At 54.7% G+C, this 19924-nt stretch overlaps 1 protein-coding gene across 1 annotated transcript in view; it reads right to left on the reverse strand.

The window, feature by feature from the left end:
• ADARB2 (adenosine deaminase RNA specific B2 (inactive)) overlaps window positions 1-19924 on the reverse strand; it is a 375765-nt gene that overhangs the window by 106006 nt on the left and 249835 nt on the right. Inside the window, exons 2-3 of the mRNA XM_031025842.2 lie at window positions 9353-9439; window positions 376-1283 (exon numbers count right to left, since the gene is read on the reverse strand). Of these exons, the coding sequence (XP_030881702.1) occupies window positions 376-1283; window positions 9353-9439 (995 nt within the window). The remainder of the gene's footprint in view (window positions 1-375; window positions 1284-9352; window positions 9440-19924) is intronic.

Consider the following 19924-nt stretch of genomic DNA (forward strand, 5'->3'; position numbering starts at 1 on the left):
GGCCCGGTCACTGACGGGTCTGGGGAAGAAGCCGGGCTCCCTGCTGCTAGGCCTCTCTCTGTGGACCGGGGGCCCCGCTCCTGCTCTCGCGGAGGGGATCGCCGTCGCGAGGGCCAGCTCTGCTAACGCGGGGTGTGGACACTCTCTCCTACACCCACACGACTCTCCACACGCCTGAAAAATGCTCCTAATGAGGAGGCTGGGAAAGGGGGCCTTTGGAGGGCGCCGAGCAGAGCCTGGCTTTCCCGGGACGGGGTCGGGGGCCCTGTGAGCCTGCAGTGCTGGGAGCAGAGGGGCCTGCCTGGTGCCCGCCACCACCCCCGTCCTCCGAGCTTCTGAAGAATACCACCTGCCCCAGCTACCTGCGCATCTCACCTGGGGCAAGAGGTGACTCTTACTCCTGCTGGGGATGTGGCCGGGCAGCCGGATGTTGAAGAGAGCCTGGAGGGCAGCCTGAGCCGCCTGGCCCTTGGCCAGCTTCTTGCTGCGTCCCGAGCCTTCGAACGTCCTGCCGTCCACGCACACGGCCATGACGAAGCTCTTGGCGCGCTGCTTCTCGGCCGGCTCTGCGAGGCACACGTAGCGCAGGCCGGAGCGCAGCTGGTTCAGCACGACCACGGGGTTCCTGTCACCCAGGGCCACGGGGCCCGGCCTGGGTCTGTCCGGCCGCGCCGGGCCCACCAGGTCCAGGGGGTGGCAGAGCAGTCGTCCCCTCCGGCAGGCGGAGGGCAACAACCCGGCGTCAGCAGGGCGGTGGCCCGCGAAGGCCTCGCCGGGGGCGGCCGGCTCGAACTCCTTGAACAGCGTGTCGGGGAAGTCGGCCTGGTCCGAGGTGAAGTCCGTGGACGGGCCGGCGCCGCTGCCCATGGCCAGGTGGGCCTGGCAGGCATTGGGGAACTGCACGAAGGACCTCAGGGCCAGCTCGGCTGCCCGCATCTTGGCTTTCTTCTTGGTGGGCCCCGTGCCCTCGAACGTGAGCCCGTTCACCTCCACGGCCACGGCGAAGATGGGGGCGTGCACCGGGCCGGTCTGGGACACCATGCGGTACTGCAGGCCCGGACGCAGGTCGTGGAGCTGTACCAGCGCGTTCTTGGGCGCCACGGACCACGAGAGCTTCTTCCAGATGAGCTGCACCTTGCATAAGTGGCCGCCGTTGCCCTCCTCCAGGGGCCTCTTCCTCTTCACGCCGGGCGCACCACCTCGGGCCCCGTCACCGGCGGGCAGGGGCCGGGCCTCCAGGTTGCTCACGTTGCGGTTTTCCTTCACGTCGGCGCTGCTGATACCTGCAGGTGAGAAAGACAGCCGTGACCCCGGGCACTGGCAGCTGACGACGGCACCGCTGGGCCGCAGACCGGGCCTTGGCGCACGCGAGCCCGCCACCAGCACGGCCCGCCAGCCAGGGAGGCAAGCTCCGGGCGGGCACCTGTGGGGAGACCTGGGGAGCAGCACCCCAGAAGTGGGGCCGCTTGCCCGGAGGCGGGAGGACCCGCATTCCTGGGCAGCTCTTGCAGAGACGCATTTCTGAGACGGAGGTGTTGGGGGGCGTGTGTGGGGTGCATGGCCCCCTGCGTGTTGCTGCTGTCTCCTGCCCTGGGCACCGGCTGTGGTGGGTCAGGGCTGAGGCCAGCCGCCTGCCCTGGGCCTGGGCAACCCTCAGCATTGCCCCAACCAAACGGACAGGAGGCCCTGTGCCCCCAACAGCTGTGGGCAACGCTGAGGTCAGGGAGGCCTTTCCCGCCGGGGCCGGTGGGGGGTGAACGGTGGTGTCCTCATAAAACAGACTGCTACGTGGCACTATGTTTAACGAGCCACATCTGTGTGTGTCAACGTGGATGAACCTCAGGAATGTGCTAGACGATGAAAATAATACGTAGACAAGGATATTGCTAGTTCAAATTATACGGACACAGACATTACAGATTGTTGGTGTAATCACACGCAGGTGGTAAAGATTCGAGGTGTTCCTACTTCCCCCAAGACACAAGGAGGAAATTGCATGCGGGCTCAGAGGGCCGCTTCCTTGGTGTCTGTGATGGCTCCTTCCGTCCTTCCTTTCTTCCTTCCTTCCTTCCTTGGCAAGAAATGATACGAAGTAAATTTAGCAAAACCATCCTTTGCTAACTGTAGGTGGAGGATGCATGTAATGATAATTTAACTTCTGTGGCCTGGCCATCTTGGACTGCTCGTGGCTGATGATGCTGTTGTTTTTAGGCAATCTCAGGCGTGGATGACTTGGGGACCATGGGAGTCCCGATTGCTCTGCAGGTGAATGTGCTTCTGGGGCGCTGACCCCTCAGGTCTCTGCTGAAATCCTCTGAGGGTGTCAGTGGTGAGCGGTGCAGGTGCCTTTCACGGAGGCTCCCTCAGACCTTCTTATTCCTAAAATCCAGCCTGTGTGGGGATCACAGCACCATGTTCGAGAAGAAACAAGACTCAAAGAGGGAACCGGTTGATCCGGGCTCATTGGTTGAGATGGGAGTGTCCTGGGAATGTTCGCGGCTGCTGTGAACCTGGCTTTACAGAAGCAGAATAGTCCCATCATTTTCTTGGCTCCTTTACAGGGACACCCTGTGCTGGGCTCTGGGAGGCGGTGAGGATGCTGAGCACAGTCGGCCCTTGGTTCGGACAGACGTGGGAGGCGAGGCGGCCGCCCAGGGCCAGGCGGGGCCCATGCAGAAGTCCCCGGCAGTCGGGAGTGAGTTTGTTCTCGTTAAGCACGTGGAAGCTTGGGGCTGATCCCGTGGCTCCTGAACAGCTGTCGCGTGGGCCCCCCTCAGTCCTGTGCGGAAGCTGGGCAGCGGTGAATGCGGCAGACTCCGTGACCTTGCCCTCGTGGTGTTGCGGCAGAGAATCTAACGGAGATGTGCAGCGTGTCAGCGCGGAGAGGTGCCCTCTCTGGGGGATGCGCCCTAGGGGACGTGTTCTCCGATTGAGGAACCCCAGCCGCTCACCGCGAGCCCGTTGGCTCAGTTGGCATTTCCTCCAGCAGTTTGCTTCCATACAGTGTTAGGTTTGCGGAGGTAACTGTTCAAAGGCATGATGCAGAGGGTTTTATAAGTTAAAGGTGGATGGCATTCATTTACAGACTATTTTAGCAGAAATAATTACCTTCCAAATATCAAGCACTTAGTCTCTGCCTCCTTTGTTAATGATTATGCGTCTTGGGCACAGGTAGCAAGGAGCTCTGCCGGGGTGGGGGGGGAATTTCAGGCCGAGAGACAGTGGGTCAGATTAACCATGCAGCCTCTCAAATTGAATGTGAAGATGAGAAAAAAAATCCAACCCAGCCAAAAAGCCCCATTCTAGATTGCGTTCAAAACTGCTGGGTGTGCTCCAATTTCTTACTGATTTCCCACAGGGTGGGCATTGGTGAGACTGGTAGCAAGAGTGAGGTGGCCAGCATCTCGGATGACCTTTTGAGGTAGAAAGGGTTGTCTTGGAGGAAGAGCCCTTGCAGGCCGACCCCTCTCTTCCCTGACTCCCAGCGCCACGGCTGCCCTCGATACCATTGTCTGTGACACCAGCCATGGTTATCAGACTGTGGCATGAAGGCCCCTTCCATAATAACCAACAATGAATAATAATTGATGAAAAAAGTGGGCTTCTGGGCCCTATCCCGGATACACGAGCCACAACCTCTGGTTTTGGAAACTCGCAGAGTGGGGGTTCGGCTGGCGTGCTGTTTAACTGGCCTGTGGGGTCCGAGCGTGGCCAGCCGAAGCTGTAGGAGGCAGACAGGGCAGTGGTCACCCCACCAGCTCGGGGCTCCAGCACACAAGACGTCAATGTCCCCCCTGCCTCTCAGGTGCGTGTGACCAGGGGCAAGTCCCTCCATGTGCCCAAACTCTACTTTCTCAAAATGGCAAATGTGGGTTTTAACGGCACTTGCCCTATGAGATTATTCCGAGCTTGAACTAAAGGAGCGTCAGGAAGAGGCTCAGCCCAAACCCAGACATACAGGAAACACATCTTTTTGAAAATAGCAGGAACGAGAGAGGCAGACACTGCTGAGCTCTTCCTTGCTGAGTTTCCCCTGGAATTTGGGACCCCCCAGGAGGCAGGGTAGCAGCGTCTGTCCTGTCACATGGCGCGGGCTCCAGGCTGTCCTGAGGCCGGGTCTGAGCGCACCCCTCTGTCATGAGCCTGTGGGCCCCAGAGTGCAACACAAACACACCGTGCGTCTCTCCCTTTCAGTCAGCGTCAGAGCTTCTGAGAGTCAACGGCCATCCCATGGGAGAGACGCGCACGGTGACTCCCGGTCCCCAGGGGACGGACGGCGAGGGGACGGATGGCGAGGGGATGGGAGGCTGCCTCGCGGAGCGACCCCACCCACGCCGCAGCTCCAGCGCTGCTTAGAGATACATGGGCCGTGTCTGGAAAACCACGCGCCACTTTGCCAGGTCCGCCGTGAAAACCCAACACCAGTTTGCGGGACTTTCGCTGCAGCGATCCCACGTGAATTTCTTATGGGACTCCAGCTCCAACTTCACAAAGTCACATTTCCTTCTTCCCCAGGGAAGGGGGTCCTTCGCAGTCCTTTTCCCTGACCACTTTGTTCTCCACTATTTAATAGGCTTCCGTTCTCTGTTGTCAGAATGATCCAGAGGTGAGAGTCAGGAGGCCACGCTGCCCAGGACCTGCGCCGCACATGCTCCCTTGGGTCTGGGCCCTGAGGCATCCAAGCACATGGGGCTCCTTTCCCAGCACAGGCTTCGGCTCCTGGGCCCTGTGGGTCACCCCTGAGGTGGGAGGGGGACGCAGATTGTCCTCGTCCAAGGAGAGCAGGGCCTGGTCTGCCCTGGGGGAGTCACCCCTCAGGCACGTTGCTGATCTTGAACCCTTTATCCCGTACATGGAGGCAGCCGGATGTGGACAGCAGGCTCCCAGCATCTGGGAGTTGTCCGGGAGCTCACCTCCGGTGCTGACCCCGCAGCCGTGCACTTCTCGCTGGCCTTCTCAGGGGGCCATCCCCAGGCCTCACGGGCGGCGTGAGCACCAGCTCATCTGGGAACCGCAGGAAAGCACGCTGACGGCTGAGTGGTGCGCACAGAACCCGCCACACGGGGGCTGCTGTGCGGCTCAGGGCAGACAACCCGTGAAACTTTCCACGTGATCTGTAAACGGTGATCCGTGAGCACCGCAGGCTTCCAGGCCGTGTGCTTCGTGATGACTGACCACGGCCACCGTGGAGGTGATGGTTGCCCCTGCCTTGAAGGGTCTGAGAGAAGATCAGTGGCCCCCACCTGCCTGGACTTGCCCTGGGTCCTGGGGTGCAGGACTTGGCACGAGAATGTTTATTACATGATAAAAATGACTTGTTTCTGAAAATGTATTTGTTGTACATTTGAAACAGCTCAAACGGACGGGTCATACTAGGTTATGAGAATTAGTGAGTCCTTTAATTCTACCCTGGAATTCGTTCTCCCAAATAATTGCTTTGCTTGCCAGTCATAACTCAGGGACTTGCAGTCAGTCAGGCTTGGAGCAGCTCTGCCAGAAACTCACGTCCCCGTAGGGGGTCGGACGGGGGACTCTCTCGTCAGGTCAGTTGCACCTTGAGGTGCATTTACGGGTCTGCCTGTCCCCCCCACTTTTTCTGTGTCTGCGTGTGTGGGTGCACTCAGCGCGCGGACGTCAGCCTGCAGGCGAATGGTAGGCAGCAGAACCAGGGCTGATTGATCTGGGGGCCCAGCGGCTCCCACCACCCCAGGGAGCCCCCATCCACGGCTCACGTCATGTTGGAGAATTTCTGACTTGGATTCCAGTGCCTTCCTTGGCAAAGCCCAGTCCCGAGGAAAACACGTGCAGGTGTCCTGAGCATCCACGCCGGCCCAGGGTGAATTCCCTCATCCTCACGGCGTCGAACACCAGACACCCTCAGACTGCGGCTTCTGTGACTCAGACAGTCGCACGTGTCCTTCGTTGCGGAAATTAGAGAAAAAGCAGGCAGATGACTTCAAGCTCCATTAGATAGATACCACAGACTGGTGGCCAGCAATTTGGAGACCGCCAGGCACGGAGGAGAGTATCTACGGCAGAGCCACGTGCGGGAGAACATAGAGCAACTGTTCCATTCTGCTCTCTCACACATCGATCCGTCTCCGGAGCCCGCGACTGTGTTCTCCTGTTTGGCAAAAAGTGTCAGCAAAAGCAGTGCTACGTTTAGAGGTCCAATGCATGAAAGAATTGCATTTTAGGGAGAAAGAGCTGGATTTTGGGGCGCCTGGGTGGCTCAGTTGGTTGGGCGACTGCCTTCGGCTCAGGTCATGATCCTGGAGTCCCGGGATCGAGTCCCGCATCGGGCTCCCTGCTCGGCAGGGAGTCTGCTTCTCCCTCTGACCCTCCTCCCTCTCATGCTCTCTGTCTCTCATTCTCTCTCTCTCTCTAATAAATAAAATCTAGGAAAAAAAAAAAAGAAAGAGCTGGATTTTACATTGGTGTGGCTGTGGCTAAAATTTTACTTTCCAGGTGAAATATATCCTCCCAGACTTAAGTCCAGTTAGCAGGCTGCACTTGTGCATTGGCGGCCATCCTGCAAACGTGGGCGGGCCACATGGAGGGTGAGGTCCTGTGGTCTCAGGGCCGTCCGGCTCTGGCGAGCGCGGGCAGCATGTGCGAGCCCGTGTATCACGTGTGTGCCTCACCCACCTCCGCCGTCCCCTTTCTGGGGCCAGTGTCTGTCTGGTTATTAGGCAGCCAGACTTCTCCAACTAGTCACGTCTGCGCCGCATGGCCGACAGTGACGCAGCCGTGGCCTCAGGTGGTAGGGCACCGGGGACCGGCCATCTGATCTGCCCCATTTGCATCAGACGGGGGCTGACAGGACCAAGGCCAGTGGCCTGGAGTCTCCTTTCACTCTGGAGGGAGGCCCTGGTGCTTGGCAGGTGAGCAGTCCCCTGGGAAGGGGGTCCGCTGAGGCACAACCACACCCTGGGAACACCGAGAGGCCACGTGGGCCGGCTGACTCGGGCTGCAGAAGTGCAGGCCTGACTCTCGGCAGCAGGCAAAGGTGCCTCCTTTCGAGGACGTGTCCCACATGGTCCTGGATGTGGTGTCTGACCCATGTCTGGGTGAGGATCAAGCGGGTGTGGTGGGCAGGTCTCCCTCCCTCCAGACCGCAGCTCGGGGAGTGACCCCTCCTTGGGTGACCTGGGTCAGCAGTAGGCACAGCGGTGATCGCGCTGGGGCAGTGACTCACTCCCTCTCAGCGTTTAAGGAGAAAGCTTTCAGAGCTGCCCACTTGGGCAGAAGTCTCAACAACCTGGCGCTGTCCAGGAGACCCTGGAAACCCACCCCATTGATGGCTGGCTTCCAGACGGGCTCCCAAGCTGAGTCTCTGGTCACTGACCCCTGACACCAGCTCTGCCCTTGGCATTGGGAGCTCAGGCTCCAGGGACGAGTGGCGGTGAGTGCCGGTGGCCACGGGGGAGCCCGCTGATGGTCCAGAATATGCTCCACAAGGGGTGGGCAGAGCACCTCCGTGTAGCACCAGCCCAAACACACCCCAGTCAAAGCCACACTCGCTCCTGCCAGCCCACCCTTCCCCCCTGCACAGGTGTGTGCACACGTACACCAGACGTCACACCTGGCACACACGCCCTGCTCACCCGCTCTCCTCTCCCACCTTCCGAGGGTGCTTGGATTGCTAATGGCCGAGACCGTGTGGGCAGACTAGGAGAAGCTGAAGACGGGGCATTGATGGGAGGTTTGTCTTTGAACAGTGTTTGAAAACAGGGTTTTCTAAGTAAGGATTTTCCAAGCATTGCAAAGGCTTTCTAACATGTAACAATTCAAAGTCGTTCTTCTCTGTAGGTTTCCACCGATTGGGGGAAATAGCCAACTTGTGCGTTTGCTCTCTTCCAGGTCCTTGGTAGCCGTCTTCACGCATTGTCCTGTTGGATTCCGATCTCAACTGTGGGATTCAGTTTATGCACACGAGGCGCTGGGGCTCCTGGCTCGGGCTTGCGGGAGCAGTGGCGGCGAGGTCTCACCCCACACTGGGCACCTACCACGCTCAGCAGGGTGCCAGCCCCTCAAGGGGGGAAAGAGGAGGAAGCAGAGGAAGATTTTCTTTCTCAACGTGTTTATTCCAGGTGTTTTATCAAAGCGCTTTGCGTGCACATCCAGTTCAGCTTGGGGCACGTGTGCGTGCGTGCTTAGAATTGGTTGATGTGTATATGTACACACGTGTGTGTGTGTATTGCACATTTCTGAAGTGGCTATCAATAGGACCCCCACCGGGTCCTGGAGGTTTTCCCGCTTAGACCCTGAGACAACAAAAACGAGCATTTGCCCAACTTCTCTGAGGAGGGAGCCCCGAACGGGTGGCCCAGAGACCTACGTTCTGATTTCTGTGGGGACTTTGTCCCCATCCCGCGCGGGGGTCTGCTCTGGTTCTGAGGCACCACGACTCTGTGACTTTGATTTGTGCAGTGACGCGGGCTCGTGCCCTCAGCCTCCAGTCCTGCTGCTGGCCGTGCGTCTTACTAGCCGATGGCAGGGTGGCCAGCACTCCAGTGCGGGTCCCCCCACCACGTGCCCTGGTCAGGGTCCTGGTGAGCTCCCGCAAGCTCCCCGCTCTGGGCAACGGGCACAGTCAGCACCATCTCACTGGGCGGAAGGTGACCCAGCTGTGAGGTAATACTGAAATGCAGGAAAGATCTGTGTGGTTTGGGGGTTGAGAGCATGCTGGACATGTCCAGGAACCCCCCACACCAGCCCTGCCCCCCAGGGGGCCCCTCACTGGTCTGAGCAGGGGGACCAGCATTTCCATCCCCGCACCACACTGCTTTGGGGCTTCCCCGGTTTCCTTCAGGAGCCAGAAATGTTCCAACAGGCAGGCACCCATCCAACTCCGTCCTTGTTAAATAGTTGTACAAACTGTGTTCATTTTCCTCCGTTCCTCCCCCCTCCCTCCCCCTGCCTCCCTTCCTCCCTCCCTCCCTTCCTTCCTTCCTTTTGAAGGGAAAAACAAAGGAAAGAGAGGAGAGGGGTTCAAGAAAACTGATTTTTCCCTACAATCTTTGGAGTTCTCAATTACAGAGTTGCTGCTAATATTTTCCTACTATCCAGATGGGGATGGGATTCCAGGTGGGGACGGGGTTCCAGGTAGGATAGGATTCTAGGTGAGGATGGTATTTCATGGCAGGGAAGGGATCCCTGGTGGGGACGGGAGTCATGTTGGGGATGGGGTTCCGGGGGTGGAGGGACAGGAGCAGAGCCTCCTGCTCGGTGAAGCCCAAATAGTCCCCACCATCACCCCAAGGGTCTCAGTGTTTGGGGACAGTAGAGGACCCCCCCTGTGCATGGGGCCGGGACCCCCTCCACTCGACAGGGAAGGGAAACTGCTTACTTAGATTGTCTTCGTCCTCCGTGTTTGTGGCCCCGGGGCTTAAGTGCTTGAAGGGAGCGATGAAAGCTGACAACATGCTTACTTTGTCTGGAAAGAAAAGAAGAACAGGAAATGCACTTTTGACACCGAGTTTCAGAAAAACTCAATGCTTTCCTATGTTCTTATTACTGAGGGTTTGGACAAGGGAGTTTGAAAGCTTGTTTTGGTTTCAGCCACTTCATTCTGGTTCAGTCTTTTATTGAATTTCTGACAGCATTTTTATCAAACTCCTCTCTCCATTCAATTTTCAACTTTATGATTTCCATCTTTCTTCTTTTCTCATTTTTGGCATCTCCCCTCCTCTTGTTCTGTGTCCCTCAAAACTCAAAGCGATCGTCTCCAGGGCAAGAACCTTGCGTGCGCTCATAGGATGCTGGGTGGGGCAGAGCCTGGGACCCAGGGCATTTCACAGAGAAGAAATGAAGCAAGTAAAAAAAAAAAAAGCCATAATTAAATGAGAATTGTGCAGATAAAGCCAAGACCGTTTCTCCCTGTGAGCGGAGAACTTGCTTTGTGGGCTTGAACAAGGATGTAGAAATCAGTCAGCGGGCAGCTGGCAGTGGGAGAAGCGGCGGCGCACGAGGCGGGAAGGGGTGCGGGGGGGAGGCCCCCTCCGTCCCTCCTGCAAATGGGAGCGCAACGAAGCAGGGACAGGAGCCCGGGAGAGTGCCCTCCGCTTACCCCGCTGCGGGGGAGTGAGGCAACACCTGTCCCGAGTCAGCCCGGGGTGGGCCACTGGACCCAGGGCAATGCCGCTCATGACCTACAGTCCCCGCAATCTCTCTCTTAAACGGAAAGATTGGGGAATTGTGGGATGGGAATGCACTTGGGAGACATTGAAAAAGGACTAATAAAGGGGCCAAAGGAAAAGCTCCTTTCTGTAGAGATTCCACCGACTGAATCCAACCTCAGAAGCTGGGAGCACTTGTCCAAAGAGGAACCTATTCCAGGGCAGAGGAGAGCACGTCCAGGGACGGCACATGCAGCCCTCCCCGTTCTCGGATGCCCGCCTGTCCCCGTACGGTTCCTGGTGGTTCTCATGGCTGGCCTGGCCCGCGGGGGCTGAGCTACTTTGCCACGGGACACTCACTGCCTCCAGGAATCCGTTGGCACCGGAGGGCCGAGTCTTTGGTGGCTCCCATGCCATCGTCTGCTTCTGTCCTGGGGAAGGGGGACTGCTGACTCGTGGGGCTCCCTCTTTGTACACATCTAAGTGTGACTTTGCATGAAAACCTCAGCTAGTGGTTTTATCTGCAGTTAGCCTTCAGGCGTTCAGACCCAGGCCTGAAATGTGCTCTTTTTCTTTCAATTCTGAGCCTGTTTTCTCTTTACCCAAGCTTTCCAGAGGCCAGGGGAGTTCACATTGAAATTCATTCAGGAGCCTGTTAACAGCTGTTGTTTCCAGTAGGGACGGGCAATGATATGTTCACTCAGAGAGAACAATAAATAACTCAAATATAAAATGCCTCTCTTTCTTCATTCTACGGAACGAGAAGAATAAGCCAGGGAGGGACTGGCTCTCCCAAACCCTCACAACCCAAGCTAATTTACTACAAGGGAATGAAATCTCTTGCTTGAGTTATAATTTCATTAAGGGTGCCCAATAATGTTACACAAGGAATGTGAAGCTCAAATGATTTAGTCTGGAGCATCTCAAAATGAAATTACATTTTTCTAATAAAGCAGGGCTACCGGCCAAACACCCACAAAAATACACCAAACCATTTCAGAGCTCACCTTAGCAAGACTGCAAAATATTTAAAGATTGTTTTAGATCCTCAAAGTTCTTGCTTTCTGGGGTTGCCAGATTTATCAAATAAAAACACCAGACACTGAGTTAGATAAACAGCAGATACTTATTTAGTATATATAAATCTCCAGCATTGTGTGGGGCACGCCTATACTGAAAAATTGTCCAGTCTATCTGAAATCCAGACTTAAGGCAAAGGACTTGAATAGATGTTTCGCAAGGAAAGGCATACAGACAGCCAGCAGACACACTCACCAGCAGGGCAGCGCAGATCAAAGCCGCACTGGGCCACCACCTCATACCCATCGAATGGCCGCCGTAAAGAAGCCAACTAGGCAGTGGGTTGGTGAGGTTGTGCAGGGGTCGGCGTCCTTGTGCACCGACGGAGGGAGCGTGAAACCAGCATGTCCACGTCTGGGTCTACACCCAAAAGCATCGAAAGCAGGGTCTCACAGAGATACCTGCACACCTGGGTTCACAGAAGCTAAAAGCAACCCGAGTGTCCACTGACAGATGAATGGACAACACAGTGTAGCGTATGCACACCATGGAATATTACCCAACATGGATGGACCCTGGGGCCATGATGCAGAGTGGAATAAGCCGGTCACTAGAGGACAAATATAGTGGGATCCACTTATCTGAGGTCCCCAGAGGAGTTAAATCCATAGACAGAGAAAATGCAATGATGGGATCCAGGGGCTGGGGGATGAGGGGCCAGAGTTTCAGTTCGAGAAAATAAGAAGGTTCTGGATGGTGGTGAAGGTTGCACAACAATCTAGTATAGTTGATGCGACTGTACTATATGCTTACAAATGGTCAGTATGGCAAATTTTACCTTCTGTATGTTTCACCACGATTTAATAAGTCACATTGAACGGGACGCTCAGGATTTTATCTGAACCCTACCTCTTTTATGCCCTAGCAGCTCCTTCAGCATAGTGGAGTTTGGATTTCCAGCTCAAACACACCAACCCGCTCAGAGCAGGACATCTAGGGAGCTGCCTGCCTGTTTCCTGGGCGAGCCCACCCGGCTCTCTTGTTGTTCGCCCACCGTCACTGCCCCTGTACGAAGAGGAGGCAGGCTGCAGCCTTAGCACGTCGTTAGGAAGGACTGCGAGGATTGCATTTTTGGTTTGGAAAAACTGCAACACAAATGATTGGCTGTCAGCGGCTTGTTGGCGGCTGTCCATCTGAGCACCCAGCTCGCGCTGTCCTCTGGTTCACCACAGTCCCGAGACTGGGCTCGTGCAGGTTCCTGATGGGAAATGGAGGCTGTGCTTCTACTCTACTCAATTCTGGACGTTTGGGGTATGCCGAGAGAAGCTGGCTCACGGAATTCCCCGCGCTCCCGGCTGCCCTCCACCCCCGTTGTCAAGTCTGGAGGAAGGAGAAGGTGTTTCTGTAGGGGAAGTATCTGGAAGGGGTGCTGGGCACACACTGCACCAGCTGGAAACGGACCCCAGAGAGAGCAGGGGTCCTGGACTGGCCATGGTGCTGGGTGCGCCCGGGGCTGCCCTGGATCCAGCCAAAAGTCACTTCCAGGGAAGGCCTGGTGGTCACCAGCATAGCACAGCATTCCTAACGCACCTCCTGAAGTGATCCAGGACATTTGCATCAGAAACCTCACTGCTCTTTGCAAAATAAATGGCCAGGGCCCCGTGGGAGTAATTTTGTGTATTTCCAGAGCATGTGGGAAGCACTTTCAGAGGGCAGAAGCTCTTCCCTGGAACCATGTGAGATCACATTCATTGAGGATATTGATAACCAAGAACAAACACAATTTGGGAGTGGCCTAAAGACAGATAAATAGGCCCGAGCGAAAAGGAGCATTTGGGAATAGAATCATACCCATATGATCAATCGATTTTCTTTTCTTTTTTTTTTTTATTCTTATGTTAATCCCCATACATTACATCACTAGTTTTAGATGTAGTGTTCCATGATTCATCGCTTGTGCACAACACCCCGTGCTCCATGATCAATCGATTTTCAATGAAGATCTCAAAGTAATACGATGGGGCGAAAGAAAAGTCTTATTGGGAAATAGTGTTGAAAGAACTCTACACTGGCTTGGGAAAAGTGAATTCTGAGCTCTACCTCATACCATACCTGAAAATTGTCACAAAATGGGTCATAAACCCAAACGTAAGAGCTGTAACGATAAAACTTGTGGAAGAAAATACGAAGATTTTCATAATGCTCATAGAGGCAGATTTCTTAGGATATAGAAGGCACTCATTGTAAAGAAATTAGTTTTCATCAAAATTAAAAATTTCAGCTCACTGAAATACACTGTTAAGAAAACAAAATGCAAGCCGCAGATTGGGATAATAGATTTATGATCAAGACAACTGATTTGTCTCCAGAATATAAGAACTCTGCCAACTTAATAATAAAAGGGAAAAAATCCAAATTTTAAAAAATGGGCAAAATACGTGAACAGAAACTCGACAAGGGAGAATATGCAGAAGCCAATAATAAGCACACCCGAAGTGCTCCACAGCATCGCCCATTAGGGAAACACAAATTAAGATCACAAGCCTGTCAGGACACACCCATTGGAACAGCTAAAACTTTATCCATTACAGCTCAAAATTAGGAACATCCTGCATACCCATCAAAAGAAGAATAGTTACGTGAATTGTGCTACATTTGTAGGATGGGAAACTATCAGCAATGAAGACAATTGAATATTAAAATATTAAAACATTAAAATATATTACAATATGGATGAATCTTGAAAACATTATGCTGAGCAAAAAAAAAAAAAAAAATCTAGACACAAAAAAGAAGGTGCTAAGTAATTCCATTTATATGAAGTTCCCCAACAGGCAAACTGCTCTCTGGGGAGAGAAGTCGGGAGGGGGGCCTCCTGGGTCAGTTGCCGGCTGCGGGCAGGCCCAGGAGGGTTCTTTCTGGAATGATGTGTTACATGTGTGTACCTGTTTGTCACGGGCCATAGCACGTGCAGGATATGTTTCTCCATATGTAAATTACACTTAGTCATTTAAAAATATTAACGGATAAAAAGCGTGACTGGATGAGAAAATAAACGATGTGAAGCAAGCATCAAAGTATTGTTTCATATGAAAGGAAAAATGCAGGATGGCCGATGGTGAAGACAGGTGTCTACTAGCGAGCAGAGACGGTATGCAGTCTGGCCCGTGCACGCGCGCAGGCCTTGTGGCTTTGTTTTTGCTTATTCTATAAATTGGAAAGCTCAAATATCTCTCAGAAGCTCTGCTGTGGCAACAAGTACAGTCACTACCTCAAAGGGGAAGACCTTTGGAGACGCCCCCGGATTCCCATCAGGACGAGCGCATGTCTGGAGAGCAGGGGAGAGCCGGCTGGGGGAGGGGAAGTGAAGGCCACAGCAGGTGCTCGGGGAGCCCAGCACGCACGCCGGGCCAGCCCACGAAAACTCTGCTTACCCACGGCAGTGGCATGAGGGGCTGAGCAGGGGTCCTGTTTTTTGGAGCCCTGCTTTGTGAAGACGATGTTTGCCTTTTTACCAAGTAAGATGGAAATTTTAAAAAGTCCTCGGGTGCATGAGCCCCTGTCAGTTACCTGGAAAGTCTGTTCATGTGAAATAACAGGTTTGTTGGAACTTTTAATAAACCCCGTAATTGCTAAAACCTGGAAGGATTGGACCTGGTACTCTGCCTCCTTAAAAGCACTCAATATGTCACAGCCTAGGTTGTTTGTAAAAGGCGCGTGAATTGAGCACTTTGGCTCTGCCGTCATTTCAACAATTTAAAGTTTTGTACGACTCATGTCTGCCTCGTAGGCCACACTCAGGCCCATGTCCCGCACAGCCTCGCTCTCTGGGGCAGTTTTGTCCTTGGGGGAGAAGGTGACAGTTGGAAGCCACCGAACTCTGCCGGCGCCCCTGGGCCACGCACACCTCAGCCCCTCTCAAATCCCTTTCTCAGAGTCTCGTTTTGCCAAAACACGGTGTGACAGAAGGCCTCCCTCAAGCTGACCCACTTTGCTTGCCAGCCGTGTGTTCCGACCGGATGCAGGTACGTCTTCCTTTCGTGGATGTGGCTTCTAGCTAAACACAAACACACATCAGCCTGAACAGGTGGACCACCCTGGGAAGCGAGGACGTAATTAACCTCTATGCACGCAGGAGGAAAGGGATAAGGGTTTGGAGTAAAGGCAAAGAATTTTTCTCACGGAATTTCAGGAACATGTATTTTAAACACTGTTTTCAAGCTGCTGTTCTAGGAAAAATACAAGGGAACTCAGGGTCTGCATGGAGTTTGCAGCACATGAGAAGGTCTGATGCTCACGAGAGGATGAGGATCTCCTTTGGCAATTTCCACATGGATAATAATAGTCACAAGTGGCCTTGAACGGGTTCCAGTAAGCAGGCGGCCAGCGTGCGGTCCGTATGCCGCTCATTCGCCATATGGGCTGAACTACGGCTTCCCCGAAAATGTGTGCTGGAGCCCTGACTCCCAGGGCCTCAGAAGGAGACTGTATTTGGAGACGGGGTCTTTAAAGAGGTGGCTAAGGTAAGATGAGGTCCCTAGGATGGACCTCAAGCCGGTCTGACTGGTGACTTATAAGAGGAGATCGGGACACAGACACGCACGGAGGGACGACCACGTGAGGACCCGGGGAGGGGACGGCGTCTGCAGGCCCAGGAGAGAGGCCTCGGGAGACCCCAGCCCTGCGCGTGCCTGCACCTCGGCTCCCAGCCCGCAGGACGCGAGGCAGTGAACTCTGGTGTGTGAGCCCCCAGGCTGGGGTGCTTTGGCACAGCCTGCACCGACTAATACATTCACTCAACAGAGCTTTATTGAATGCAAGTAGTTGCACACCTAGTCCATGATTTCAAACTCTGCTGCCAAGAAGGACTAATGCAGGGAGACCGCTCGTGGCCAGGGGATCTAGAAGTCAGGTGGAGGCATCCTTCAGGAAGTGACTGAGTGGCTGAGACCCAACAGGTAACAGGAATGTGTCCCATGTATTGAACCAGGAGATCTGCTCCAGAGCCAGGAGACTCCTGCTGCAAGGATGAGTGTGGGATTGTCTAAGTTAGGGCGGGGAGGCCGCCCTGAGCGGAAGGGGCGGCTCGTGCAAAGGCCCTGGGTAAGCGCACCAGCATCTCAGCCTCTGAAACTGGGCAGCTCTGTCCAGGTGGCTCCCCATTACTGTGGGCATGGAACCCTGATTCTGAATCGGGGCCCCAGGGACCAGAGGGCAGCAAACATGAAACCTCTGGATTGTGACAGATGCACAGGAGGAAAGATCGGGGACACAGACAGACAGAGACACAGAGAGAGAAAGAAACAGGGAGAGAGAGATAGACACAGGGATAGAGAGTCAGAGAGAGAGATAGAGAGAGACAGAGAGAGATAGAGACAGGGAGAGAGAGAGAGACAGGGAGAGAGAGTCAGAGAGAGAGAGACAGGGAGAGGACAGAGAGAAATAGAGACAGGGAGAGAGAGATAGAGACAGGGAGAGAGAGTCAGAGAGAGAGAGACGGGGAGAGAGAGAGATAGAGACAGGGAGAGAGAGATAGAGACGGAGAGAGAGTCAGAGAAAGAGAGACGGGGAGAGAGACAGAGATAGAGACAGGGAGAGAGAGATAGAGACAGAGAGAGATAGAGAGAGACAGAGAGAGATAGAGACAGGGAGAGAGACAGAGAGATAGAGACAGATAGAGACGGAGAGAGAGACAGGAAGAAAGATATATAGAGAGAGACAGGAAGAAAGAGATAGAGACAGAGAGAGAGAGACAGGGAGAGAGAGAGAGACAGGGAGAGAGACAGAGAGACAGGGAGAGAGACAGAGAGATAGAGACAAGAAGAGATAGAGACAGGGAGAGAGACAGGAAGAAAGAGATAGAGACAGAGAGATAGAGACAGGGAGAGGGAGAGAGAGACAGGGAGAGAGAGATAGAGACAGAGACAGAGAGAGAAAGAGATAGGGACAGAGAGAGAAAGAGACAGAAAGAGAGATAGAGACAGAGAGAGAGAGCAGGACAGAGACAGAGACAGAGGGAGATAGAGACAAAGAGAGGACAGAGCCAGAGGCGGGAGCTCTCGTTTACGAGGAGTCTGAAGCCCAGCTCAGGTCCTCAGAGTCCTGCCTTGTGGGAGGGCCGCTACTGAGGGCGCGGAGGCCCGTTCAGCAGAGGTTCCTTCTCCTTCCCCTCCCCTGGATGGGCTCGGATCTTCTGAGATGGCAAACTTGTCAGGACAGGATCGGTCTCGTGGGGGGGCCTTGACCACAGAGTTGAGACTCTGCCTGAGATTCACTGGGGGGTTGGGGGGAACAGAGTATGGTTAAAAGGAAAAAAAAATGGAAAAACCTCAATCATCCTTGCGGGTTTAGCCTTCAAGGAGTTGAGACTTCCAATGAGCCGGGGTCTCTGCCCGGCTGCCGCAACCCCAGTGCCTCGGGGTGCTTTCTGGGGGGGACCCCATGCGCCGGGGCTGGACTGTGTGGTTGCTACGGGCAACGGAGGAGTAGGAGTGCTCTCATGCCTTAAAGACTTAGAGGAAGTCAGGGAACATACAACTCCTCGGTCCTTTCGCAAAGTGCCTGGACTCCCAGGAGGCAATCCCGAGGTGACGGTCACCGTGAGCCCCCGCCCACCGCGGGGACCATTAGTACCCACACCCATGAGAACTCGATGTGCGGCTCTCAAGGAGTTGTAGGGCTCAATTCGGAGGCCTCTTGCGGACGCCGTCCCTTTCTCACGGTTGAATCCCCCAGGCCTGCCAGTCTGCTCCCAGACGGTTTCCCTCGGTCACAGTGCTGAGATGTCCCTGCGCCGTGTCCCCACCCCAGCCTAGGCCTTTAATCAGGCCCCGAGCACGGCGTTATGAACAGTCTGGCAGACCAGACAGACACTTCGGGCTTGACGTGTATGCCACATTCCGGAAGCCTGGCTTATTTTTGGAAGCCGTGGAGAAACAAACAAGCCCGCACCAGATTGCTCTATGTGAATAACGGGCAAAGACACAGATGGTCCGACAAGTGATTGACGGACCAAGGTGACTTTCTGCCACAAAGGATATTTAGAATTTAAATACATACGTGTAAAGGTGTGTGTTCACACTCCACTTGGAGAGACTCACAGCCTTCCAAGTTATCTGCCAAGGCACTCAGTAGCTTTGCAGAGTGTAGACACCGTCTTCATTCTGTGGTCCGTCTGGGGGTGGTTGCGTGCAGGCGTGTGTGACATCATTCTCTACGGCAGTGTTCAGCCATCTCTTCTCTGCCCGACAACTAGCGGTTTCAGACCTAAAGGCCATCCAGCCTAGACGCGGTTCTTGCCGCCATCCGTGTTCGGGGCAGAGAGTCCACCCCAGTAACGGGTTTATGGTGAGGCAAGACTTCAGCTGGGATCTCAGACTCTGAGGGCAGAAGCCTGCGCTTCTTCCAAAAGATTCTCCTTCTGTGGGAACCAGCGAGGTCGGAGTTCATCAGAGCCCTCCTTTCAGCGACGGCGAGCCGAGCGTGTTCGCCCCCCTGGCTCCGAGGAGCCGTGAGTATATGGGAAAGTCTACAAGAGACTACTGGACTGTGATTCTGGTCAGGAATTCTAGGAGATAAATATCTGGAGGTTGGAAATTCTCACGAAATAAAAATTTAATCCTACAGACCTGCGTAGGCTCCAAGGACTGTCGTTCGGAAGCCATGGACACAATGAGAGTGTAACACTCTGTAAATGAGCAATAATCCTGCATTTCTTGTCCCTATGGACATGTTTCCCCTCTAAGTCCTTCTTCAACCTTGTTGGTTCCTTATGGGTCCTTGGGCTTCCTTTTTTCACATCCTCTGGCCTCCCTGCCCTCTTTTCTTTGGAAACATGTTAAACCAAAGTCCTTTTATTTTGCAATTTCACATTCTATTTTTCCATTTGATAAAAAGATTGCCCACATTAGTTTCCTCTGGCCAAGAGCATTCTCCACCTTTCCCACCTCCCAGCCTTCCTATGCTAGAGGCTTCCACCCTGAACCATTGCTTCTGCGAGTGAGCAAACGCTTCAGGGGCATCCATCACGGACTCAAGGTCACCAGGTTTTCTGAGCACAGTCGTGCGTTTGTCAGGTGGTAACTACCCCTCCACAGAAATGCCGTGAGTCACGCATTCGTGCTGGCTGATTGTGTCAGCTGGACCAGGCCCCAGGAGCCCCGGTATCTGGCCACACATGATTCTGATGTATCTGCGAGGGAGTTTCTCATTGAGGCCAGCATTCAAATCAGAGGACTGAGTAGAGCAGAGTCCCCCCAGCGAGGGCCTCACCTAATCAGGCGAGGACCCGCACGGCCACATAGGTGGAGGGGGACTCTCCATCTGCCGGTGGCTGGGCTGGGACTGCCGTCCTCCCGCACTCCTGGCTCACAGGCCTGCCCACCTGGCCCGGCTTCCCTGGGCCATAGACCTGCCAGCCATATCGCCATCTTGCATCCCCAGCTTGCAGGCGCGAGACCACGGGCTCTCTGTGCTCCAGGGTGGAGTGAGTCGGTTTCTTCTCATGTTTAATGTTCTGCGGGCTCTGTCCCTGTGAAGAACTCTGACTACTATGGCCCTGCCGCCCCTGCAATACAGCTCTTCTGTGCACACGCCCACAGCTCTGCAGAACCGGGACCGATAGCTGGACCTGTTGCCTCCTCTCCCCTTCCCAGCCACGGCCAGCCTCGTCCTGTCCTGGAGCTTGTGGGGATGGGGTTTGCAGGGACATGGTTTGTGGGGACGGGGCCTGCGAGGATGGGGCCTGCGGGGACGGGGTTTTTGGGGACGGGGCCTGCATGGGG

Source organism: Leptonychotes weddellii, chromosome 5, assembly GCF_054177405.1.
Source record: "Leptonychotes weddellii isolate Sample4059 chromosome 5, ASM5417740v2, whole genome shotgun sequence".
Classification (NCBI taxonomy): Eukaryota; Metazoa; Chordata; class Mammalia; order Carnivora; family Phocidae; genus Leptonychotes; species Leptonychotes weddellii.